The 18,871-nt window shown below is 41.4% G+C and overlaps 1 protein-coding gene across 5 annotated transcripts in view; it reads right to left on the reverse strand.

Moving 5' to 3' along the window:
- The window catches only part of LOC308084351 (CREB-regulated transcription coactivator 2), a 37,913-nt gene that overhangs the window by 18,228 nt on the left and 814 nt on the right, over window positions 1-18,871 (reverse strand). For 2 of the 5 annotated variants that reach the window (XM_080426961.1, XM_080426965.1), the window contains exons 2-10: window positions 14,379-14,480; window positions 13,921-14,037; window positions 12,295-12,356; window positions 10,083-10,151; window positions 7,799-7,905; window positions 7,523-7,549; window positions 7,325-7,404; window positions 6,473-6,522; window positions 3,035-3,300 (exon numbers count right to left, since the gene is read on the reverse strand). In XM_080426961.1, the coding sequence (XP_080283087.1) occupies window positions 3,035-3,300; window positions 6,473-6,522; window positions 7,325-7,404; window positions 7,523-7,549; window positions 7,799-7,905; window positions 10,083-10,151; window positions 12,295-12,356; window positions 13,921-14,037; window positions 14,379-14,480 (880 nt within the window). The remainder of the gene's footprint in view (window positions 1-3,034; window positions 3,301-6,472; window positions 6,523-7,324; window positions 7,405-7,522; window positions 7,550-7,798; window positions 7,906-10,082; window positions 10,152-12,294; window positions 12,357-13,920; window positions 14,038-14,378; window positions 14,481-18,871) is intronic. The other 3 variants (XM_080426963.1, XM_080426962.1, XM_080426964.1) reach the window with 3 other exon arrangements.

Genomic DNA, 18,871 nt, shown 5'->3' on the forward strand with positions numbered 1-18,871 from the left:
TTGATCACAACATATATTCTAAACCAAGACCTGTTTGCACAGAACTAATGTTTACATTGTTATATTATTTACGGTATGTTAATAAACTACATTCTATAGTTTAACTATAAATTACAGTTTAACTGTAATTTCAAGGACCCCCAAGTTTGATATACATTAGGCCACAGACCCCTATTTTACAAATTTCATCTGTGAGACCCCAATCTACACAGTAAATCATTAATCATTCATTCATAATATAACTGAGAGTGTACAAAAGGATTGCTCCATCGAGCAACCCTACAACACAGGTATCCAGCCGTAATCAAGCCAGGGACATTGTTGGTTAAAGCACTCTCAAGCCGCAATACTGGCACTCTTATAAAAGGCAGATTTAGAATGCACTGTGCGCCTCATTTAAAATCTAGACACATGCATAAAACTGACACACTGTCCTGGACAAGGTTGCTTGTCATCTTAAGCACAGTGACACCTTGCATGTCATCGTCATATTTGATCACGCATTTGAGGGAGGATTGTGCAAATAGGGGTAGGAGATATGACAAGTGTAACTCGCAAGCAATTTACAAGGGTCAGTTTTGCACGGACATTTCTGCATTAAGTGTTAAGTGCAGCAGACAGTAACTGGAGCAAGGAGACGGGGCCTGAAGACGTGCAGAGAGGATCAAGAAATCAAAATGTAGCCTCTAGATTAAGCAGTCACAATAATTACTCTACAGCAAGAAATCAAATGTGACGCGGAACCTCCATTCCATCAATTCTATTCTTGGCAAGAGTCGAGCTCCTTGCAACTCTATATTAGGCTAATTGGCATCTGTGTCATCTGAAAATAGCCACCGCAATACCACAATGCACATTTTGCTGTGCTCTGTCCCAGGTGTTGAATGCACCGTTATGACGCACAGATATAGGCCGGTCACAATTATTACATAATCATTTAAATCGCAATTATTTGAGATGGTCGCAATTATTTTAGCATAATCGTCATAATCGTTTCCATGTTGAAATTGTCACACATTTTCAAATATTAAAAAAGCAGAAATAGCTGATCTACAAGCTTACAACGCGTCACTAGGAACCTTGCTAGTTCCTGGTTCCTGGAGCTCCCCGTGTTTATTAGTGTCAAAGTCTGATGGGACATAACGCTTTTGTACTGATTTCAGGAAAGTAAACAGTGTTACCACGCCAGATTCGTTTCCTAAACCTTGTGTAGAAGATTTCATAGATGGGGTTGGAGCTGCTCACTATGTCACAAAGCTAGACTTGCTCAAGGGCTACTGGCAAGTGCCCACTGCCCTGCATTTGTTACCAGAGACTTGACAGTCATTGGTAAGTGCAATGCCCCAGCCACCTTTCAATGCCTAATGTGGAGGGTGCTATCTGGAGGAGCAAATCAAAGGTAGGCCATATCTTGATGATGTGGTAGTCCACTCCGCTGATTGCAATCTCATGTGGAAATCCTGTTCAGGGTTTGCAAGAGGCTTCTCTCACCTTGAACCTCCCAAAATGTGAATTTGCAAAACGCAACCAGGTCGGCCAGGGACAAGCATCCTATAGATGTTTAGGTAACTAACCGCCATTGCTAAGATCCCCGTTGCCACTACTAAATGGGGAGTGTGTCGTTTTCTTGGCTTAGCAGGTTAATACTGAGGTTTGGTTTGGGAAGCAACTTAAATTTATTTAAGTTTACTTAAAATTATTATTATTCGTTTATTTGCGGATGAAAGATACATGAGTACATATGGTGTGTAAAACAGTATAAAATCTAAGCTTACCATAAACACAATAGTTAAGATCATTGCAGCAGTGCTGCAGTGCGAGGTAGCAACAGCTAAAACGTATTTTACGGTTAACCGGCGAACCGCCCGGACACATACTGTAGCTTTTTTTTACCGCAGTAATAAAAATGCCATAGCGCTACAGCCCTAGCGTTTCCTATAGTCGATCAGCTCTACGGTCTTCTTGATGTTGAGTGTGAGGTGGTTCTCATGACACCACTGTCAGTGATCACACATCGTCCTTGTAGGCGGTTTTGTTTAGACGATCAGGCTCATCACCATCATGTCCTAGGCATACTTGATGATGGCGTTGGGAGCTGTGCGTAGCCAAGCCACACAGTCAAGTGTGGACAGGGAGTAGAGGAGAGGGCTCAGCACGCAAGCCTTAGGGGCTCCCATGTTTGGAGCATGAAGTTGGTTGAATTCAACTTCATGCAAATGAGGTCAATCCAACAAACTAGGCAGTGCTGATAAAATATGAATCAAGATTATATTACTATTTCTTTCTTTCTTGCTTATATTTATACATGTATTGGATACAGTGGTAACTGGACATCAAGCCCTAAATTCAGCCATGGGAAAACATTGCTTTAAGGAAGGGGGTGTTGCATGCAAATGAGGTCCAACATGGCTGGCTTGTGAAACTCCGGTCAATCCAACAAACTAGGCAGTGCTGATCAAATATGAATCAAGATTATGTTACCATTTCTTGCTTTCCAGCCTACATTTATATACAGTATGTATCGGATACAGTGGTAACTGGATATCAAGCCCTAAATTCAGCCATGGGAAAATATTGCTTTAAGGAAGGGGGTGTCCTGTGACTGTTACTGTTGCAAAATCCTACCACTCAACTGCACCTTTTAAGCTCTGCTTCACGTGCAAGACACAACTAGAAGGTGGTCCCATTCGCTGATTGCATAATTAGGGAGCGGCCATAGCTGAGTGGGTAGAAAAGCCGTACAGTAAGCAGAAGGTTACCGATTCGAAGTGTCCCTGAGCACCATTAGACACTTAAACCCCCCCCCCCCCCCAGCCATCAACTGGGTGAAGCTGAATTTCCCCCGCGGGGCTAACAAAGGTCTGACTCTCCCCCCTTTCTTAGTTCTACCTAAGTAAAACTTCATGCAGATTGAGAGCAAATTGCAGTATACTGCTGTTCCTATGAATGTGAACTAAATAATATGATTTTATCAGGGCAAAAGAGTTCAAGTCTAGCTTAACTACACACTATAAACACAGTCTCCTCAGCCTACCAGGTGCGTGGTGGTGGAAGTTGCTGTTGGCCCCATGACCACTGGCTGCATTGATCCCCAGCTGGGTAAGGGTGGAGGCCAGGTTGCCCGTGCTACTTCCACCACTTAGGGATGAAGACAGGTAACCTGGCTCATCCTGGTCAAGCGGTGTGGGCAATGGAGAAGGGAAGTGCAGGCTGGACAGGTCAGGCAGAGAGCCACCTGTGTTGAGGGCCGAGGGCACGCCATGGGCAGGCGTGGACGGCTGTTCCGGGGAGGGGAAGATGCTGGAGGAAGAGGGGTGAAAATTCAGACACATTGGTTAGGTTGATAAGTGATATGTGTGTAAATATAGACTTTCACCCAGGTATTCTTCGTAGTTTTTACAGAGGGTTACAGTGAATGCCCAGCTGGTGATAATATTTATCACATGCCATAGACTAGCCAAATTCTGATTATTTTCTGCCTACTCACATTTGATGATTTAGAGCCGACAAAACGTTTGATCTGCTCGTTTTCTAATAATGTAAACATGTTAATTGTAAACGTCGATTGATGAATGGTCAAAAGGGTAATGCTTTACTCTTTTTTTCAATGTGTGCATCGACTGCGTGTGCATCAATGGTCTGATAAAATAGAGTGAAAATGTCCCACTTGATTAAACTGGAAGAGAGATAATGATATAATTTACAGTTACAATATATTTTCTATATCTCTGCCAAATGAATGAAATCTTCAACTGGCGACTGACGATTGTTTTTCAGTTTGTTAATCGTACTCACCAGTTTGTCGTACAGTAGACTATTAGAGGTTTATTGTATTTCAGCACCTCTGTTTAATGCCTACTCCCCCTCCGTATTCCTCCATTATTTTTCACAAATTGCACCCTCCCTCATAAACAGTTCAATTCAATAATGGTTTCTTTTATCTTTATTTACACAGTCCTGCAGTTTGTTGTGCATGGGAGGATCTATGTGTAACTGGGCTTAGCTCTGACGTACAATAGTAGACAGTGACACTATGGGGTACAGAAATGTACATCTACTTCTTTTGAATCTGTACTCAATTGGACCAGCGCATCAGAAGATTGAGGAGCATGCATATCAGACAGCTTAATTCCTAAGCATATTTCACATTTCATTTTCACATCTCCGTTATGTTCTGTGGGTGGAAGGAAATAAATACAAATAATGAATTAGCGTAGCCATAGTGCATACTATATAATACAATACCATTCAATACAATAGCACATCTGAGCAATCTGTTACAAGTAATGACACTTCAGTAAATGAGGAGCTTTCCCATTTATCAAGTTGAACCCGATCAAATCATCTGCCCTCACATGTCATGTAAAAAAAAAATGGTATTTGGAATTTGGCTCATAGCCTTAAACCTTATGCTGAGTTCCTCCCGCAGTAAGGTTGCTTGCCGTGATGGTTCCGGTTATGGCAGCATTTTAACTTGCGCTAATTGGTCAGCTGCTGCCGTATCAGCCCAAAGGTCTGATAACAATTCCAAAAAGTTACCACCCCCAGAGTCCTTTTAATCGCTCCCCTGACTCAGGGAAAATGTGACAAAGACAGAGGGAGAGATGCAACGTGAGACAAGGCATCCATTCATAAGCAAGGGAGGAGGGGGGAAATGCTGGTGGGCATGAGACAATGAAGGTGAAATAGAGGGGGGGGGGACAGAGAGAGAAATTAAAGCCAGTAAGAAATATGACAGAAAAAGGTAGATCAGAGAAGAGTAGGAGTTAGCAGCACACTGGACTTTCTAGCTAGAGCACATGTGCAGATGAATGTATGCAATACAAGGCACATGAACACAAATGTACACGCACACGCATCAACAAAAAGACACCAAAGAACGGGCAGAAAGCTCTGGGAGTGCTGTACTGCTCCCAGATCAGTTTCTATATCATTAGTCACAAATAAGAGGAGCAGGAGAGAGAGAGAGAGATAGAGTGGGACAGACAAACATTGAACCAGAGACCGTAGCAGGGCCTCATTATTCACAGACCCTACATGAAAGAGTCAAGAAAGAGCTGATACAAGCGGCCAAATCATTTTCCACTGAAGGGTGGCTGGGCTCAGCCTCAGAGATGGGGTGATAAACTCAGACATCAGGGGGGAGCTTTGAAAGGTACCAGTTTAGGTGGTTCGGGCATCTGATAAGGATGCCTTACCTTGGAGGTTTTCTGGGCACATCCAACTAGTAGGAGACCCAGGGGTAGACCCAGGACTCACTCAAGGGATTATATATCTCATCTGGCCTAGGAACGCTTCGATAACCCCCGGGAGGCTCATTGGACATGGATGTTGCTGTGGAGAGGGATGTCTGGAATACCTTGCTTAGCCTGGCTGCATGGGTCAATATCTTGCACAAATAGTCAACAGTGTGCGGTGAATAACTTTGAATTGAGTATTTCATCAGTAATTTGCATATTCAGTTATCAATTAAATCAACGGTTCCAGATTATGTGTGCTAAGGAATATACTGTATTGTGTCAATTACCCCTTTAGAACTTGGATTAAGCCCTGGAATAGTCTAATACGAGTGGTGGTTAAGCTAGAAAATGGGTAGAGCATTAAGATAAATAATGAATAAAAAACTAAGCAGCTGCAAGAATCTGTAGAAATAAGAACGAGGGATATGAAACTTTTGTTTTGATTTGCTCAGAAGCCATAAAAGCACCATCAGCACACAGGTCTTTGATTGAGGTGATGTGATTTTGAGGGGCATGGCTATGGGTTAGAATCCTCCGCATTGCATCTGGTAATTGGCCGTGTTTGCAGGAGGGAATTCCCGGTGAGGGCATTCTTTGCCGCTGGACTAACAACTTATACGGGTTGGTCAAGGACACCAGTCAGCACAGGTGTTTTACTATGAGAAAGATGACGTCCCGCCGCACACTTTATGTCCTTTTGGTGAGGTTCCTCACTGGCAGGTGAAAAGAAGCGGCAGGCGATTCCATGTATATCGGAGGAGGGACGTGGTTTCACTACCTCCCTAGGACCAACCAGTCCGAAACAAGACAACCAGCAGGGGTCAGCAGAGACAAGATTACACGAGTGTATGGGGAAATCAGGGAATTAGCATAAAATAAAAATAAATTGGGAGAAAAGGGGGAATAATTGGCCCACAAAAAAATATATTTTGAGACCTGCAGCCATACAATTAGAGTGAATGGAATTGATACTTCTGGTTCCTCGCTCACATAGCACAAAAACAACAAAGATTATCGCCAATATTTGGACTTATATCATGCCCAGGTAACAATACAATCCAAAATTCTACAACATCGCTTTAATGGTCTAATCAAACCTTAGGCCACACCCACATTTGTAGTCACAAACCCTAACTGTAAGCAAAGTCTGAGTTCAGTGACCAAGATTGGTCTAAGAACATGTGTCATGAATCCTGATACAACAGCACCTTGTTCGGCAGTGACAGACTTACTTTATGCCAGGGACTTCACAGGACTTGGGTCGAGATGACAGCAGGGGCAACTACAGAAGGGAAAACAGTGGTTACTGCCCATGTTTGCTCCTTAAATGCAACAATGCTTTACCGTTTTCTCTTGTCCACGGTCATTTTATACTTTGGCTATTTAAAAATAGCAGATATACAAGCTCATAGCGTGTCACTTCGTGCCGCGCTATGAGCTTGAAGATCTGCTATCTTTTTTAAGTGTGAAAATTAAGTGTCAAATCTTTGCTTCTGGGCGTCCCTGGAACAACAATTTTGAGATGGCTAAATACATATAAATTTGGGGGTCCTTGACATGAAAACGTTTGAGAACCACTGATAAAGCAACATACGTTTTTCAGAAAACTGTTAGGATTTAGAAGACATAGATTTTGTAGAATCGGCCTCAGGTCTTAATGAGTTAAAGAAGAAAAACAAACATTATTAGCCCTGGCATGAACTATACGTCATGCATGTGATATTATTTGTGTAATAAATGTAGAGCAGGGGTCTTCAACAGGGGGTCCGGGACTCCTAGGGGGTCCTCAGAGATACTGCAGGGGGTCCGCCAAATTTATGTGTGATAGGGACTTTATTTTTGTATTTTTACATAAACCACTTGAATCCCTATTCTGGAGGGAACATTGGCCGAAAATAGCCGATCTACAAGCTGTGAACGGCTATTTTTGGCAGAGAGGCTTGGTGTACAGGGAAAAAAAGGTGAAGTTTACAAAGTATCATTCATCTCTCTCTCAGCTAAGGGGTCCTTGGCCTGTCTTAAGAGGAAAGGGAGTCGTCAACGTTACGATAGAGGCTGTAGTTGACTGCTTTGGAATCCTCTACCTTTTTGGTGTCCCAGGGCTTGAGTAGCTTGCCTTCATCCAACACATTCTCTTCAATGGGGGGCACCGGATATGGAAACACTAGGGTATAAACAGTAGAAGATTAGCCCTTTTTTAAAACGCATCCATGTGCAATTCTTGTTTAATTACGTCTGTGCTAGTTAAAGTGTGTATGTTTGCGTTTTAAAAAAAAACATACTCCTTCGTCCTTCTCCGTCACCCTGACCTAGAAGGACATAATGACATACACAACATATCAAGTGTCATAACTTGAACTTATAATGATACATCTACAACATCAGAATCAAACCATTATCGTTTTTCCCCTTTAAAATTTTCCTTAAACTTCCTTTCAATAGCTTTTTTTAATGTCACAAAAGATATTACTCTAAGAATCAGCACGGAATGAAAGATGTAATCTTTTTCTACAGTGAGCATCACAAAGACATATCATAAACCATTATCTGTGACTCACCGGTGCGTCTGGTGTTCTGGTGGGTGAGGGTGTGTCCTCCTGTGCTGAAGGGGTCTCCGATTGGAGGGTTCATCACACTAGTGTGAAGGGCGGAGTCAGAGTTTGTCCTGTAGGCAGACACATACAGTTTTAGGGGTTAGATAGAGAGAGAGACAGAAATATCAGGGGAGGCGCACGTAAGGGTATAGTAGTGATCCCAGTGGGGAAATTACTTCTCTGCCATTTGACCCATCCTATTCAGAGCTGCACGGGGAGCCTTTAGGGGTTCAGTGTCTTGTTCAGGGTAGGGCTTTCACGACTAGAGAGTTTTACTGGTCGACTAATTTGACCCAGTGGTAGTCGACTAGTCGAAATTTACCTAAAATGTAACTTTTTTTTCTTTTGCCATTGTTTTAATGCCATCCTACTACTATATTACTATTATCCTCCTGAATTTACTTTTATGTTGTTTTAACACATTAACCGCCAAGAACGTAGTCCTACGGTCCGTTAAATCCAACTGTTAAGCGCCGAGACCGTAGCCCTACGGTCCACGGTCTTTTCGCGCTAAAATTTTCCAGGTGCACTTTCGGAATTTTTTTGATTTTTGATCCACTTCCGTTTCCGGTTTGATGACCGGAAACAGAATTATTTGGGATCCGGTTTTGACGATCACGTCCGCCCTCGTTCTACAGACGAAACTGAAACTCAATTCTCTTCCTGTAGTTTTTTCTCCTCGCATATCACTGTTTAACGTAATCCGCTCTAACTACAACATGGATGCCCCGTTTGACACGTGGTTTTCACTGGGAGATACAGTGAGATGTCGCCGATGTAAACAGACCGTGTACGGCTCAATCTTAAGGATTTTAACAAGATCTATGGCGACATGAAAAAAACAACAATAACACCTTGGCACTGGTGAGTACATTATGAGATTAACCTCTGGCGGTCGATGTGTTAAGGGAAGCGCTTCTGGCACAGCACCACAGCAGCGTCTCCAAAGATCCTCAAAAGGGGGTTATTGCCCAATAATAGGCTATTATTGGGCATACTTTTGACCCCCGTTTGATAAAAATAAGGCAGGAGGATAATAATAACAGTAATGGGCCATTACTATGGCATTAAAACAAATGCCATAGTACAATTTTTTCCCCCCCAACTATTCAACTAGTACCAACAAGGTGGACTAGTGGTTATACTAGTCGACTAGTTGGTGAAAGCCCTAGCTCAGGGACACCTCAACATAAAGCTGTACAATAGATAAAGACTAGGAGGATGATTGAGTTGGTCAGATGTTTTTCTTCTTACTAAATGATGATAGTGGAGGAATACCAGAGTTCCAATACTCAAAATATCAAGTTTGGAAAAGCCATTAGAGAGATGCACCTTAAGATATCATATCAGATATACCGTACATCTCATATCAGGGTACAGTAGGGCATAGCTTATATCAAGCATGATATGCAACATGTATTTTAAGGTAAAGGAAGCTGTGAGACGTTTCTTAAGGGAAAGCATAGAATGGCAATTAAAAAAAAAAGATCAGTGGTCAGTATTGCCTGAGTTCAGTGAAGAACTGAAGCATCAGCTTGTAGATTACTACAAAGACCCAGCATAAAATGTCGCCATTCAGGTCATAATACCTTATGTATTCCTTCAAATATCAATCAAGACCTCACATTTCATTTGTCACATTAGCATATTCTTTTCCAAAACCTGGCAACTGGTAAATGGCTGAAATGAACCCACAAGGAGACTGGGCACAGAGAAATAGGAAATAATAATGGCATGACAGGAGAGACTAAAGGAGAGTGAAATGCACGTACAGTAAAAATGATTAAAGCGGGACAAATTGTATGTCGCCGCATATAATTTGGATGAATTTATTGAGAAAATGAAGAGAAATTAAAAGGGCAATGGATTGAATTCAGGAGGGAAGAATCAGCAACAAACTTTAAAGGTCACAGTGCAGTCTGAAATATATGAAATTGGATGGGAAACATCACTGCTGTCCCAACCATTGAGGTCACGGAAGGAACAAACAACTTCCTCACTGCAAAATGATCAGTTCGAAAATAAAATAATGCAAACACACACAACAACTTTATTGCCTGTTCATGTTCACTTGATATCAAAGAGTCCCATCGCAACCTGAGAGAAAGCAGTAAGCCAGATTGTCAGCCATGTGAACGAGGGAGGAGAGAGAGAGAAAGACAACAGATAAAAGACCAAGAGAGAGAGAGAGAGAGAGAGAGAGAGAGAGAGAGAGAGAGCTAGAGAGAGCGAGGGAAAATGGATTCACCTGTTAAGTGCAGTGGTAGGGAGACGAAACAACTGGCTTTTGTCCCCAGGGAAGTTGCCGGACCAATTCCTTTCATGATTGACAAACAAAATGTCTGTTATTTTTCCACCACGAAGAAGAAAAATAGCTGGGATAAAATAAAATAAAGTAGGACAGAGAGCAGGCTTTGAAAGCAACCGCACGCAAAAAGAGTGAAAGACGAAAGGAGGAGGAAGGAAGAGGGAGTCTGGCATACAGTACCAAAACGAGAGGAACAGAGAAGATAGATGCTTTCTTGTAGATGTAGGCAACAGCCTAGAAAAGAACATTGAGGCTGAGGATTTTAGGGGTATATGTCTAAGATCTATTTAGAATGATTATGCACTTAATTCCTAGTTTCATGACCCTTATACCATTTAGATTATTTCATACCTGAATGGCTGTCAATGGGGAAATAAGAATTATTTTTTTCCATTCTGGAAAAATATACTTACTGGCAATAGCAGTTTTTTTCTATGACAACGAGGATGTTTGGTTTTGTGTTAATGAAAACATGTGCAAAACATGGATCTGCAGGTTGTCCCGACCCTTTCAGTTAAAGAGCAGGGCTTCTTTAACTGAAATCTAGATAAATCCACTGAAACCTTAGCATGGCGGATCATTGACTCTCATCTGTAAATTGTCTGAGGTTGCTAAAATATTAGCTCCCCACCCCAACTGCAAAAAACCCAATGCTGATCTTGATGGAACTGACAAACCTGCTGACATGGCCCGATACATGTACGCAAAACACCAGCTCTCTCTCAATTCCATTTCCACTGATTAATTAAGAGCATTTCCCCCCCAAGTGGAGTGTGCTGGCTGTTAACCATTTAAACCCTATACTTTATTGAACGGGCTCCAACAGGGCTTTGATGTAGCGAGAAAATGGCCTACAAGCTCACAACGCGTTGCAACGTGATCCATTGTGAACTGGGAGATCTACTATTGTCACTGAATGTTTGCCAATTTTCTACGAATGTTCCAACGCCTACCATCACATGCCCAGAATAGGGATGCTAAGTTGTATGTGGTTAAAGAAGAAAGACACAAAATACCACTCTATAGAAAGATAGCGAGCTATAAGTATAAGATTCAGTTTTATGCTTATCTGTAGCGTGTTGTGCATGTTATGCAACTACGTTCCAAAGCCAGTATCTCTCTCTGGGGATGGGGGGTGTTGTCATTTTGTTAGCATCACAAGATGACAAGGAAGAAGGCAGGCAGGGGGAAAAGGATTAGAACATTCCAGAAATGCAAGAAAATGCCACGGGAAAGTATAGTAGTATGTGGTATTCCCAGTAGGCGGAAGGGAAGAGGCGTTCAAATGAGCCGAGACTCCTTCAAAAGGCAACTGAAGTTTGGAGACGCCGGCTAAAGTAAACTAGATGTCTTGTTAGTTCTCAGATGGTTAGTATGCAGACGGAACTTAATGCTTGGACAGCCAGATGAAGAGAAGATGTAGCACTTCAACTTAAACTTCATGAAAAGCCCTTGTGAAACCCAAGAACATTATTACATCACCTAAAAAGTGTGGTATAAGTAAAAGAACATTTTTGCCAACCCTATATCTGAGAAAACAATTTACAATGCATACATTAGTGACAGTGAATGCATTTGTCATCCAATTAAATTGTTTTTGTTGTCATCTTGATTTATGTTAAATTAGTTCCGTTTCCTTTGAAGGAAGATGTTTTTATAAGACATTGTTTTTTAAGCTAATAATGTTTTCATTTTTTTTTTTTTTTCATTTTCAAGCTTTTTTTCCTTTGTCATTTTTATCATTAATGTGTAAACTTTTAAATTGCATTTCCAATAATAGGAAAGCCAGTGCCATATGTTTTTCTGCACACTCCAGCCATCACGACACAATGTACAAACATTGGATTAGTGTTTTGTGTTCATTTAGCTAATTTCTTTCTCTTCAGGAAAGATTACAATTTAGGCATTTAACAGACGCTCTTATCCAGAGCGAGACGATTTGTGACTCCCTTGGTGTTTGTTTAACTCACCTGCACATGGTAGTGTTTCTTTCGGATTACTTGTGTGAAACTCAACACATTGCTGTTCAGGATTTGCAAAGGTTTCACAAGGCTCAGCAGTATCAAAGAAGATGTACTTAGAATAACAAACAGGCATCCGAACAGACAGCCATGACTCTACAAACAAAGCAGCGAGGGGTCCAGTTCATTACCTTCTCCAGCTGGGGTCAGGGGGCGGGGACAGGTAGGCAGAGTTATACGGAGAGCTGTCCACCTGGAGAGAGAACTGGTCAAGGAAAAAAACAAAAAGACTGCTTTGCCAAATAATTTTCTGCAGTGAAATAAAATGTAGTTTATAGATTATCTCACATACTGTAAGGCACCTCATCCTCATTAGAAAGTGAGTTGGCTACCACTGCAAAGGTCAGGGTTTGTTTCATGCGTTTGTTTCATTAGCCAGCCATTGAAATGGATGGACCCGTATGGACCAGCTTTTTGTTATTATTATATTAAACTCTTAAACCTTCGGTTTTAAAATGAGACATATGCGTTGTAATTACGCTGCAAAATCCATATCGTCTGTTCTCGCATATTAAATAAGCCACGTTTAACGTTAACAGCCCATTGAAATGCAGCCAATCTCAAGCACACTGCACTGCTGCTGAACACCATGGAGATTTTTTAGCGAGGTGAAACACAAACAAAAGCCACCGGGAAGATGCAAGTTCGAACGTCATCTGTGGGGCATGTTTATGGTCATTATCTGCGGGGAAGGACGGTATAAAGTCGCCGAAGTTGTTCTCTGTCTGTAACACAGAGCAGAGCACACGCCACAGCTTGTCTGTGATTACTCAGTTGGGGCGGGGGGAGCGGGAGGTGACTGACACACATGGCTAATTTGAATACCATGGCGATTTAGCATTGAATGAGCATCGGATCCAGTACGGGATAGAATTATCCCCGGTCCTCCCAGTGTGTTACGCTCTCCGGGTAAAACTCCTCGCCAACAGGTGAAAAAAAGTGGCTGGCTACTCCATGTATATTGGAGGAGGCACAAAGAGTTGACAATGGGGGGAGGGGGGTCATCATCCACAGGGACCGCAGTAATGACAAAATGTAAAGAAATGGGGGAAACAGTAAAAAATAAAAAAGGGAATTGGCTTAAATCAACAATCTCCAACTCTGGTAAACCCTACAGACAAAAGCACTTAAACTTAAAAAGCTGTGCACTCAGTCATGACTTCAACATACACATAATTGCCAGAGTAACAACAAAGATGACATAACAGCAAACCTCAGGACCTTGCCAAATAAAAAATAAAAATAACCTACAGCAAACCACAAATGGGTTTGGACAGCAATAATGCCTGATGTTTTGGCTTCCTACAGTGTTATTACTTCAGATGAGATAACAGTGTCATTTCTAAATCTAAAGTAAAAAAGGCCTTGACATAAGTTTCTCAACATCACCATGCTATTTTCATGTGAAGGCCTTTGTTACTGAGCAACAGAGTGCTGTCATGGAACGTTTGTTACGTTTTTAGGGGTCATGACCAAAGGATGTTCTTGAGGGACCAATGAACTGAAACCTCACATGTGTGTGAAGCATGAGAAGTGACAAACTGTTTGTTTGATAATGAATGGTTTTAGCACAGGATAGCAGTGGTGCTGGCTTTTAACATTCTTGTTTTTTTATCCAACTTTGTCAGAATGTAATGAACTATCCAGAGAGATTGCATTATTACTGCCTCTTCCTCTCTGATGAGCAGCAAATACTGCCTTTATGGTTTTAAAAAATCCAAGGCTAGAGTTAAGCTAGTGCTTTGTCTGAAGGATACTGGTCTGTTTCTGTAGGGGCGGACCGGAGAGATGAAACGTCGGTCCCTCTGAACCCGCTCAACCAGGCCGTGGTGCCGCGTGGCACGACTGGACTCCAGAGTGGAGTGGAAGGAACCCTGAGAGACGACGGAACAGAGTGGCGGGGCAGAGAGACAGGGGTGATGAGGGAGGAGAGGTGACCGAGATCCGGTGGGAAGGAGATGGACAAGGAGAGAGAGACAGAGAGAAGTGTGTACGAACGACATTAACAACACAAAAAGAAATGAGCGGCAACAATTGAATTCAAGGAACATACAGTATAAGTGACAGGATATGGTAAAGCACATGCATACAATATTATCCAGATACCCAGAGTTTTAATACAGTTCATGAACTTTCTTATAATTCACTGGCTGCCAAAGTGGCAGTGCCACTCTCCCATCTTTAATTTATCAATTACATGTCCCTCTTAAGTCACCTGGAATTCCTGGGGGTTCCTTCCAATCTGGTTGACGTTAGGTAGGGAGCCCCCATAGTAAGGACCCTGATTCCTGGCCAGGCGTACCTTCTGAGCCTGGAGCTAGAGATGGAGACAGATAGAGGATAGAGAGAGATAGGGGGTGGGGGGTAGAGAGGTTACGTTTCTATAGCAATAGAATTGTAATTGCAGTCCCACACAATCTAGGCACATAACCAGTATGAAAAGAAAAGAGGAAGACAAGCAGGCAAAACGGAGGAGGTAAGCAGGAAAGACAGAAACAGGGAGAAACAGAGAGAAAGTCAAAGGGACAGAAACGAAGTTTATGTTTTGGGTCCGTTTTGAAAAGCCAAACGAAACTTTCATTGAAAAAACAGCCTCTACAGTAGCCATGCCCATCTCCATTTCTGAATATAGCTTTACAGCGGCGGACACAACACTGACTGAGGAACATATGGCTTTGGCAGGGGTTAAATGCAAGAACGGTGTCCTTGACTCCCCAAATTAACTCTGTCAATTGGCAAACAACTAGCTTAGTTACAGAGTAAAGCTTGGACTGAATTCAAAGCCTTCATCATCAGCAGAGCGAGGTTTGGGACTGTCACCAAACATGGAGAAAGGAATTTTGGGGTAGAACCCTATAAAAGAGAATACTGTTCTTCAGTGTAAGAACTTGTGTAATTGTGGTTATAGGCAGGCCAGTCATTATAGGTGAGCATGGACAACTCTCTCTCTCAAAGGGTAGAAACCAGAAAGACCTAGGTACTTGTCATCTACTGTAGGCCTAAGTACACAATTGTGAGCAAGCCCCTAAAATAAATGGGACAATTATTGACACACAATGTTTGTTTTTAATACGTAAAAGGACTTTATTAGTAGTGCTCACTGCTAAGTCTGAACCTGAAAATACAACACTATGGCTCTCTATTATGGTTTCAATTATCTATGGAAGTTAGAATGCACCATGGCATGTGTCAAAGTTTTGGTAACTAAGTCTATATATATATATACACACACACACACACATACAGGAATATCATTTAGCATACATAGTAATATACATACTCATGACTGGTGTTTTTTTCTCATGAAGTACTGGGATATTCACTGGGATTGTAATTAGAAGCTTGCTAAGGCAAACTGCTGTACTTTTTACTGTGGATAGACTGTATATTATTCATCATTATACTCACTATAGACCAACTGTCCATATTTATTTATCCATTCTCCTACTGTGTAGCTGGCCAACACTCTCTCTCTGTGTGTGTGTGTGTGTGTGTGTGTGTGTGTGTGTGTGTGTGTGTGTGTGTGTGTGTGTGTGTGTGTGTGTGTGTGTGTGTGTGTGTGTGTGTGTTATATATCATGCAAATCCCACTGGGTCAGACCTGAAATCTCCTTTTTGGATCTTATTTATACTTCCTGTTCATTATTACCAGTTTATTCCTTTCTTATAATTTTTTACTATTGAATCTGACATGTATCTCTACTCCTATCTGTATCTGTCCTTTGTTTCCTACTGCGGTGCTGCTATGACAACTGAATTTCCCTCATGGCTGGGATTAATAAAGGTCTATCTATCTAATCATTAAAAAAATTACGTATTTACAATGTGGCTTGACCCTTATTGTAAGCCGCTAAATAAGACAGTAAGACAGCTAAATAACTAGAATGTAAATTTGGAGCTGAAGGTACATTTGTTCACACTCTAGAAATTGGAAGTGGGTTTTCTTGCTGGTTTAAATCATTGCCTAAAAAGGAGAATTATTCACAAGGCAAACTAGTGCTAAGGTTGGGCCGAAGTTAGTCTCAGGATTAATGATTCTCTTCCATTATAAATGTGCTTTGACTATTGAATAGCTTTTCTGAATCCCTAAGAACTTGACCCTAATGATGTGTGCAAGAGAAAAGTTAAATGCACAGCTTCTAGGAATGCACAATTGGTTGATAGTTGACATTACCTGCAATGCCGATAATTGTCAATATCATCCAGCCCCACTAGCTTTTAGTAATTAACACAATTAATTGTAAAGTGTGAACTGTGTCAAATAATGACACTCTCCCTAAGATTATTGAATTCAAGTTAAGTTAAATGAGCTCATCATCACTGGACAGACCATCACATGGACTAAGCAGAACCCTACAAATTGTTCCACCATTTTGAGTCATAATATATCTATCTATATAATAAAGACATCAATGAACCGACAACTATACAAACTAGCCTACAGCAACAAATGTTAGCCGTGAACACCTAACAGTTCATATTTTCAACTAACCTAACGCATGACTTCTCCATTATCCTTTTCTGCCCCTGAGGCTATGGTATTTAACTTGTAGCTGGATTCCAAAGCGAATCTATGTAATATCTGCAATGCTTCTTTTATTTTATTTTAATAAATGTAACATGAATAAATGATGCTTCATTCAATTATTAACAATTGGGCCATTAAAAAAAATCACTGTAACATACTTCAAATTGACAAAGACTCCTACAAGGCTGGATACAGCGAGAATATTCCACAAATGTGCACAGTCCAGAACTCATACCAACATTCCATCAGCTTCAATGTGCCACTTTTTAAGGTGAAATTTGAGATGTACTGTATCAGTCACTGTAGCCACTGGCCGTTCACAATCAAAGTGTTACTATTGTAAAAATGTTTGAAGCTTGTCGACTATAATAACTAAAAATAGGGAACGATTATTAATCAATTATTTGATTAAACTATCAATATATTTGTTAATAGTTTATTATCGATTAGCTGTTGCACCCCTACAGAGAAGCATATAAATGAAGCTACTCATGCACACTCATTCCCTCCATCTTCTCTCAGTATCCTCCCCAGCAGTAAATCAGTTTGTGCAGGGTAGTATGTCTCCATTAGCTGGTGTCTCACCCACCCACGCGCGTGCGCGCACACACACGCACGCATGCACACACACCTGATGTTTCTATTAGCTGATTGGGCCCGCCCACACACTCGTGTATTGAAAAGTATCAGTGTACTAGTGTAGTGGTGGAGGCTGGGAGAGAACAATGGCCTCAAATAAAATGAATTCTTAGTGAAGACAGGGCAGAAGAGCCAGAGGTGGGTGCACCATCAAGGTAGAACGGGTGGTCTGTGTATGTGGGTTGGTGTGCAAAGTTGTCGCCCTGGATGCCATGCCAACCTCGGGATTGGAGGGATGACATTCTCGTCACCGGCTCTTTTCCCGGCATTCTCTACTGCACATCATCCTCCATAATATTGATGGGGATAACAATAACATAACATAACATAACATGGTACCATCCATACAGGCTGTATTTTCAGTCATGTCAAAGCTGTCATAAGACATCTTATGTAATAAATCCTGGCGTAAGGTAAGCCCACACGTGGAGTTTATATTAAAATTGCCACTTAAATGTGACTTTAGTGATCCAACTCTTGGATCTTAAATTAGTGGCTAAAATTCAGCACAAGTCAGGAAGACCAACCATTGAGATAGAGCAGGGGTATTCAACGTTTTTCAGGCAAAAAATACCCCTTAGCTGAGAGAGACGAAACAGGGACCCCCACTACATTGTTTACAGATTCAAAATGTTCATAGATTTCATAGATAGCTTCACTGACTATCATCAGTGTTGTGTAAATTCATGTTTTTTTTGTTCATTTCAGACATTTAACCACTTAAACCTTAAAAACGTAGTACTTGATTTGCTCAAGCTTTACACACAAATGGACACAAATCTCTTTGCCGAAAAAGAAAATAGCCGATCTACAAGCGCTCACAACGGCTCACAGGCAGCGCGAAGCATTGAGCTATAATAGATCTGCTATTTTCGGTTAATGTTCCCCTCAGAATAGGGATGAAAAAATAAAAAATACATCGTATCACAAAGATTTCGTGGACCCCCTAGAGTAGCTCTGAGGACCCCCTAGGGGTTCCGAACCCCAGCTGTTGAAGACCCCTGAGATAAAGGGTTTTGCCCCTGCCACAGTGGCTCAGATAAGAACGCCTGATCCCCTATCTGTATCTGACATTAGTTCGCTGGCAAGAAACTGGCAAGTAAGCTAATGTTACAAGCCATCATAATACAATATAAACTACGAAACACTGGTGAGGGTTAAGTTGCTCAATCAAAGCAACAGCTACCTTTTAACTTGTGAATCTAGAGACACTTTAAAATGCATGTCAGCCTTTCATACAAACCAAGTGATGTAGCTTTACCGTCTCATGCTAACCATTGCTAAGGCAACGCTAGCTAAGCTAATTAAATTTCTAACCAACTGGCAGCACTAAACAGAAGAAAGCGTTAACAAATTCGTTTCACTTTAGCTAACGTTGCTGACGAACACCAAGCACATAGGTTAATGCATCTGAATGTATAGTTAAACTGGCAAAAGTTAAAGACATTGTAGTGCCTTTTGCGTTAACCTAACATAGTAAACAAGCCCCTTTCAGCTCATTTATACTTAGTTGGAACGACGGTGTCGCTCAACAAATACAAA

Source organism: Gymnoscopelus braueri (assembly GCF_963280865.1).
Source record: "Gymnoscopelus braueri genome assembly, chromosome: 4".
NCBI lineage: Eukaryota > Metazoa > Chordata > Actinopteri > Myctophiformes > Myctophidae > Gymnoscopelus > Gymnoscopelus braueri.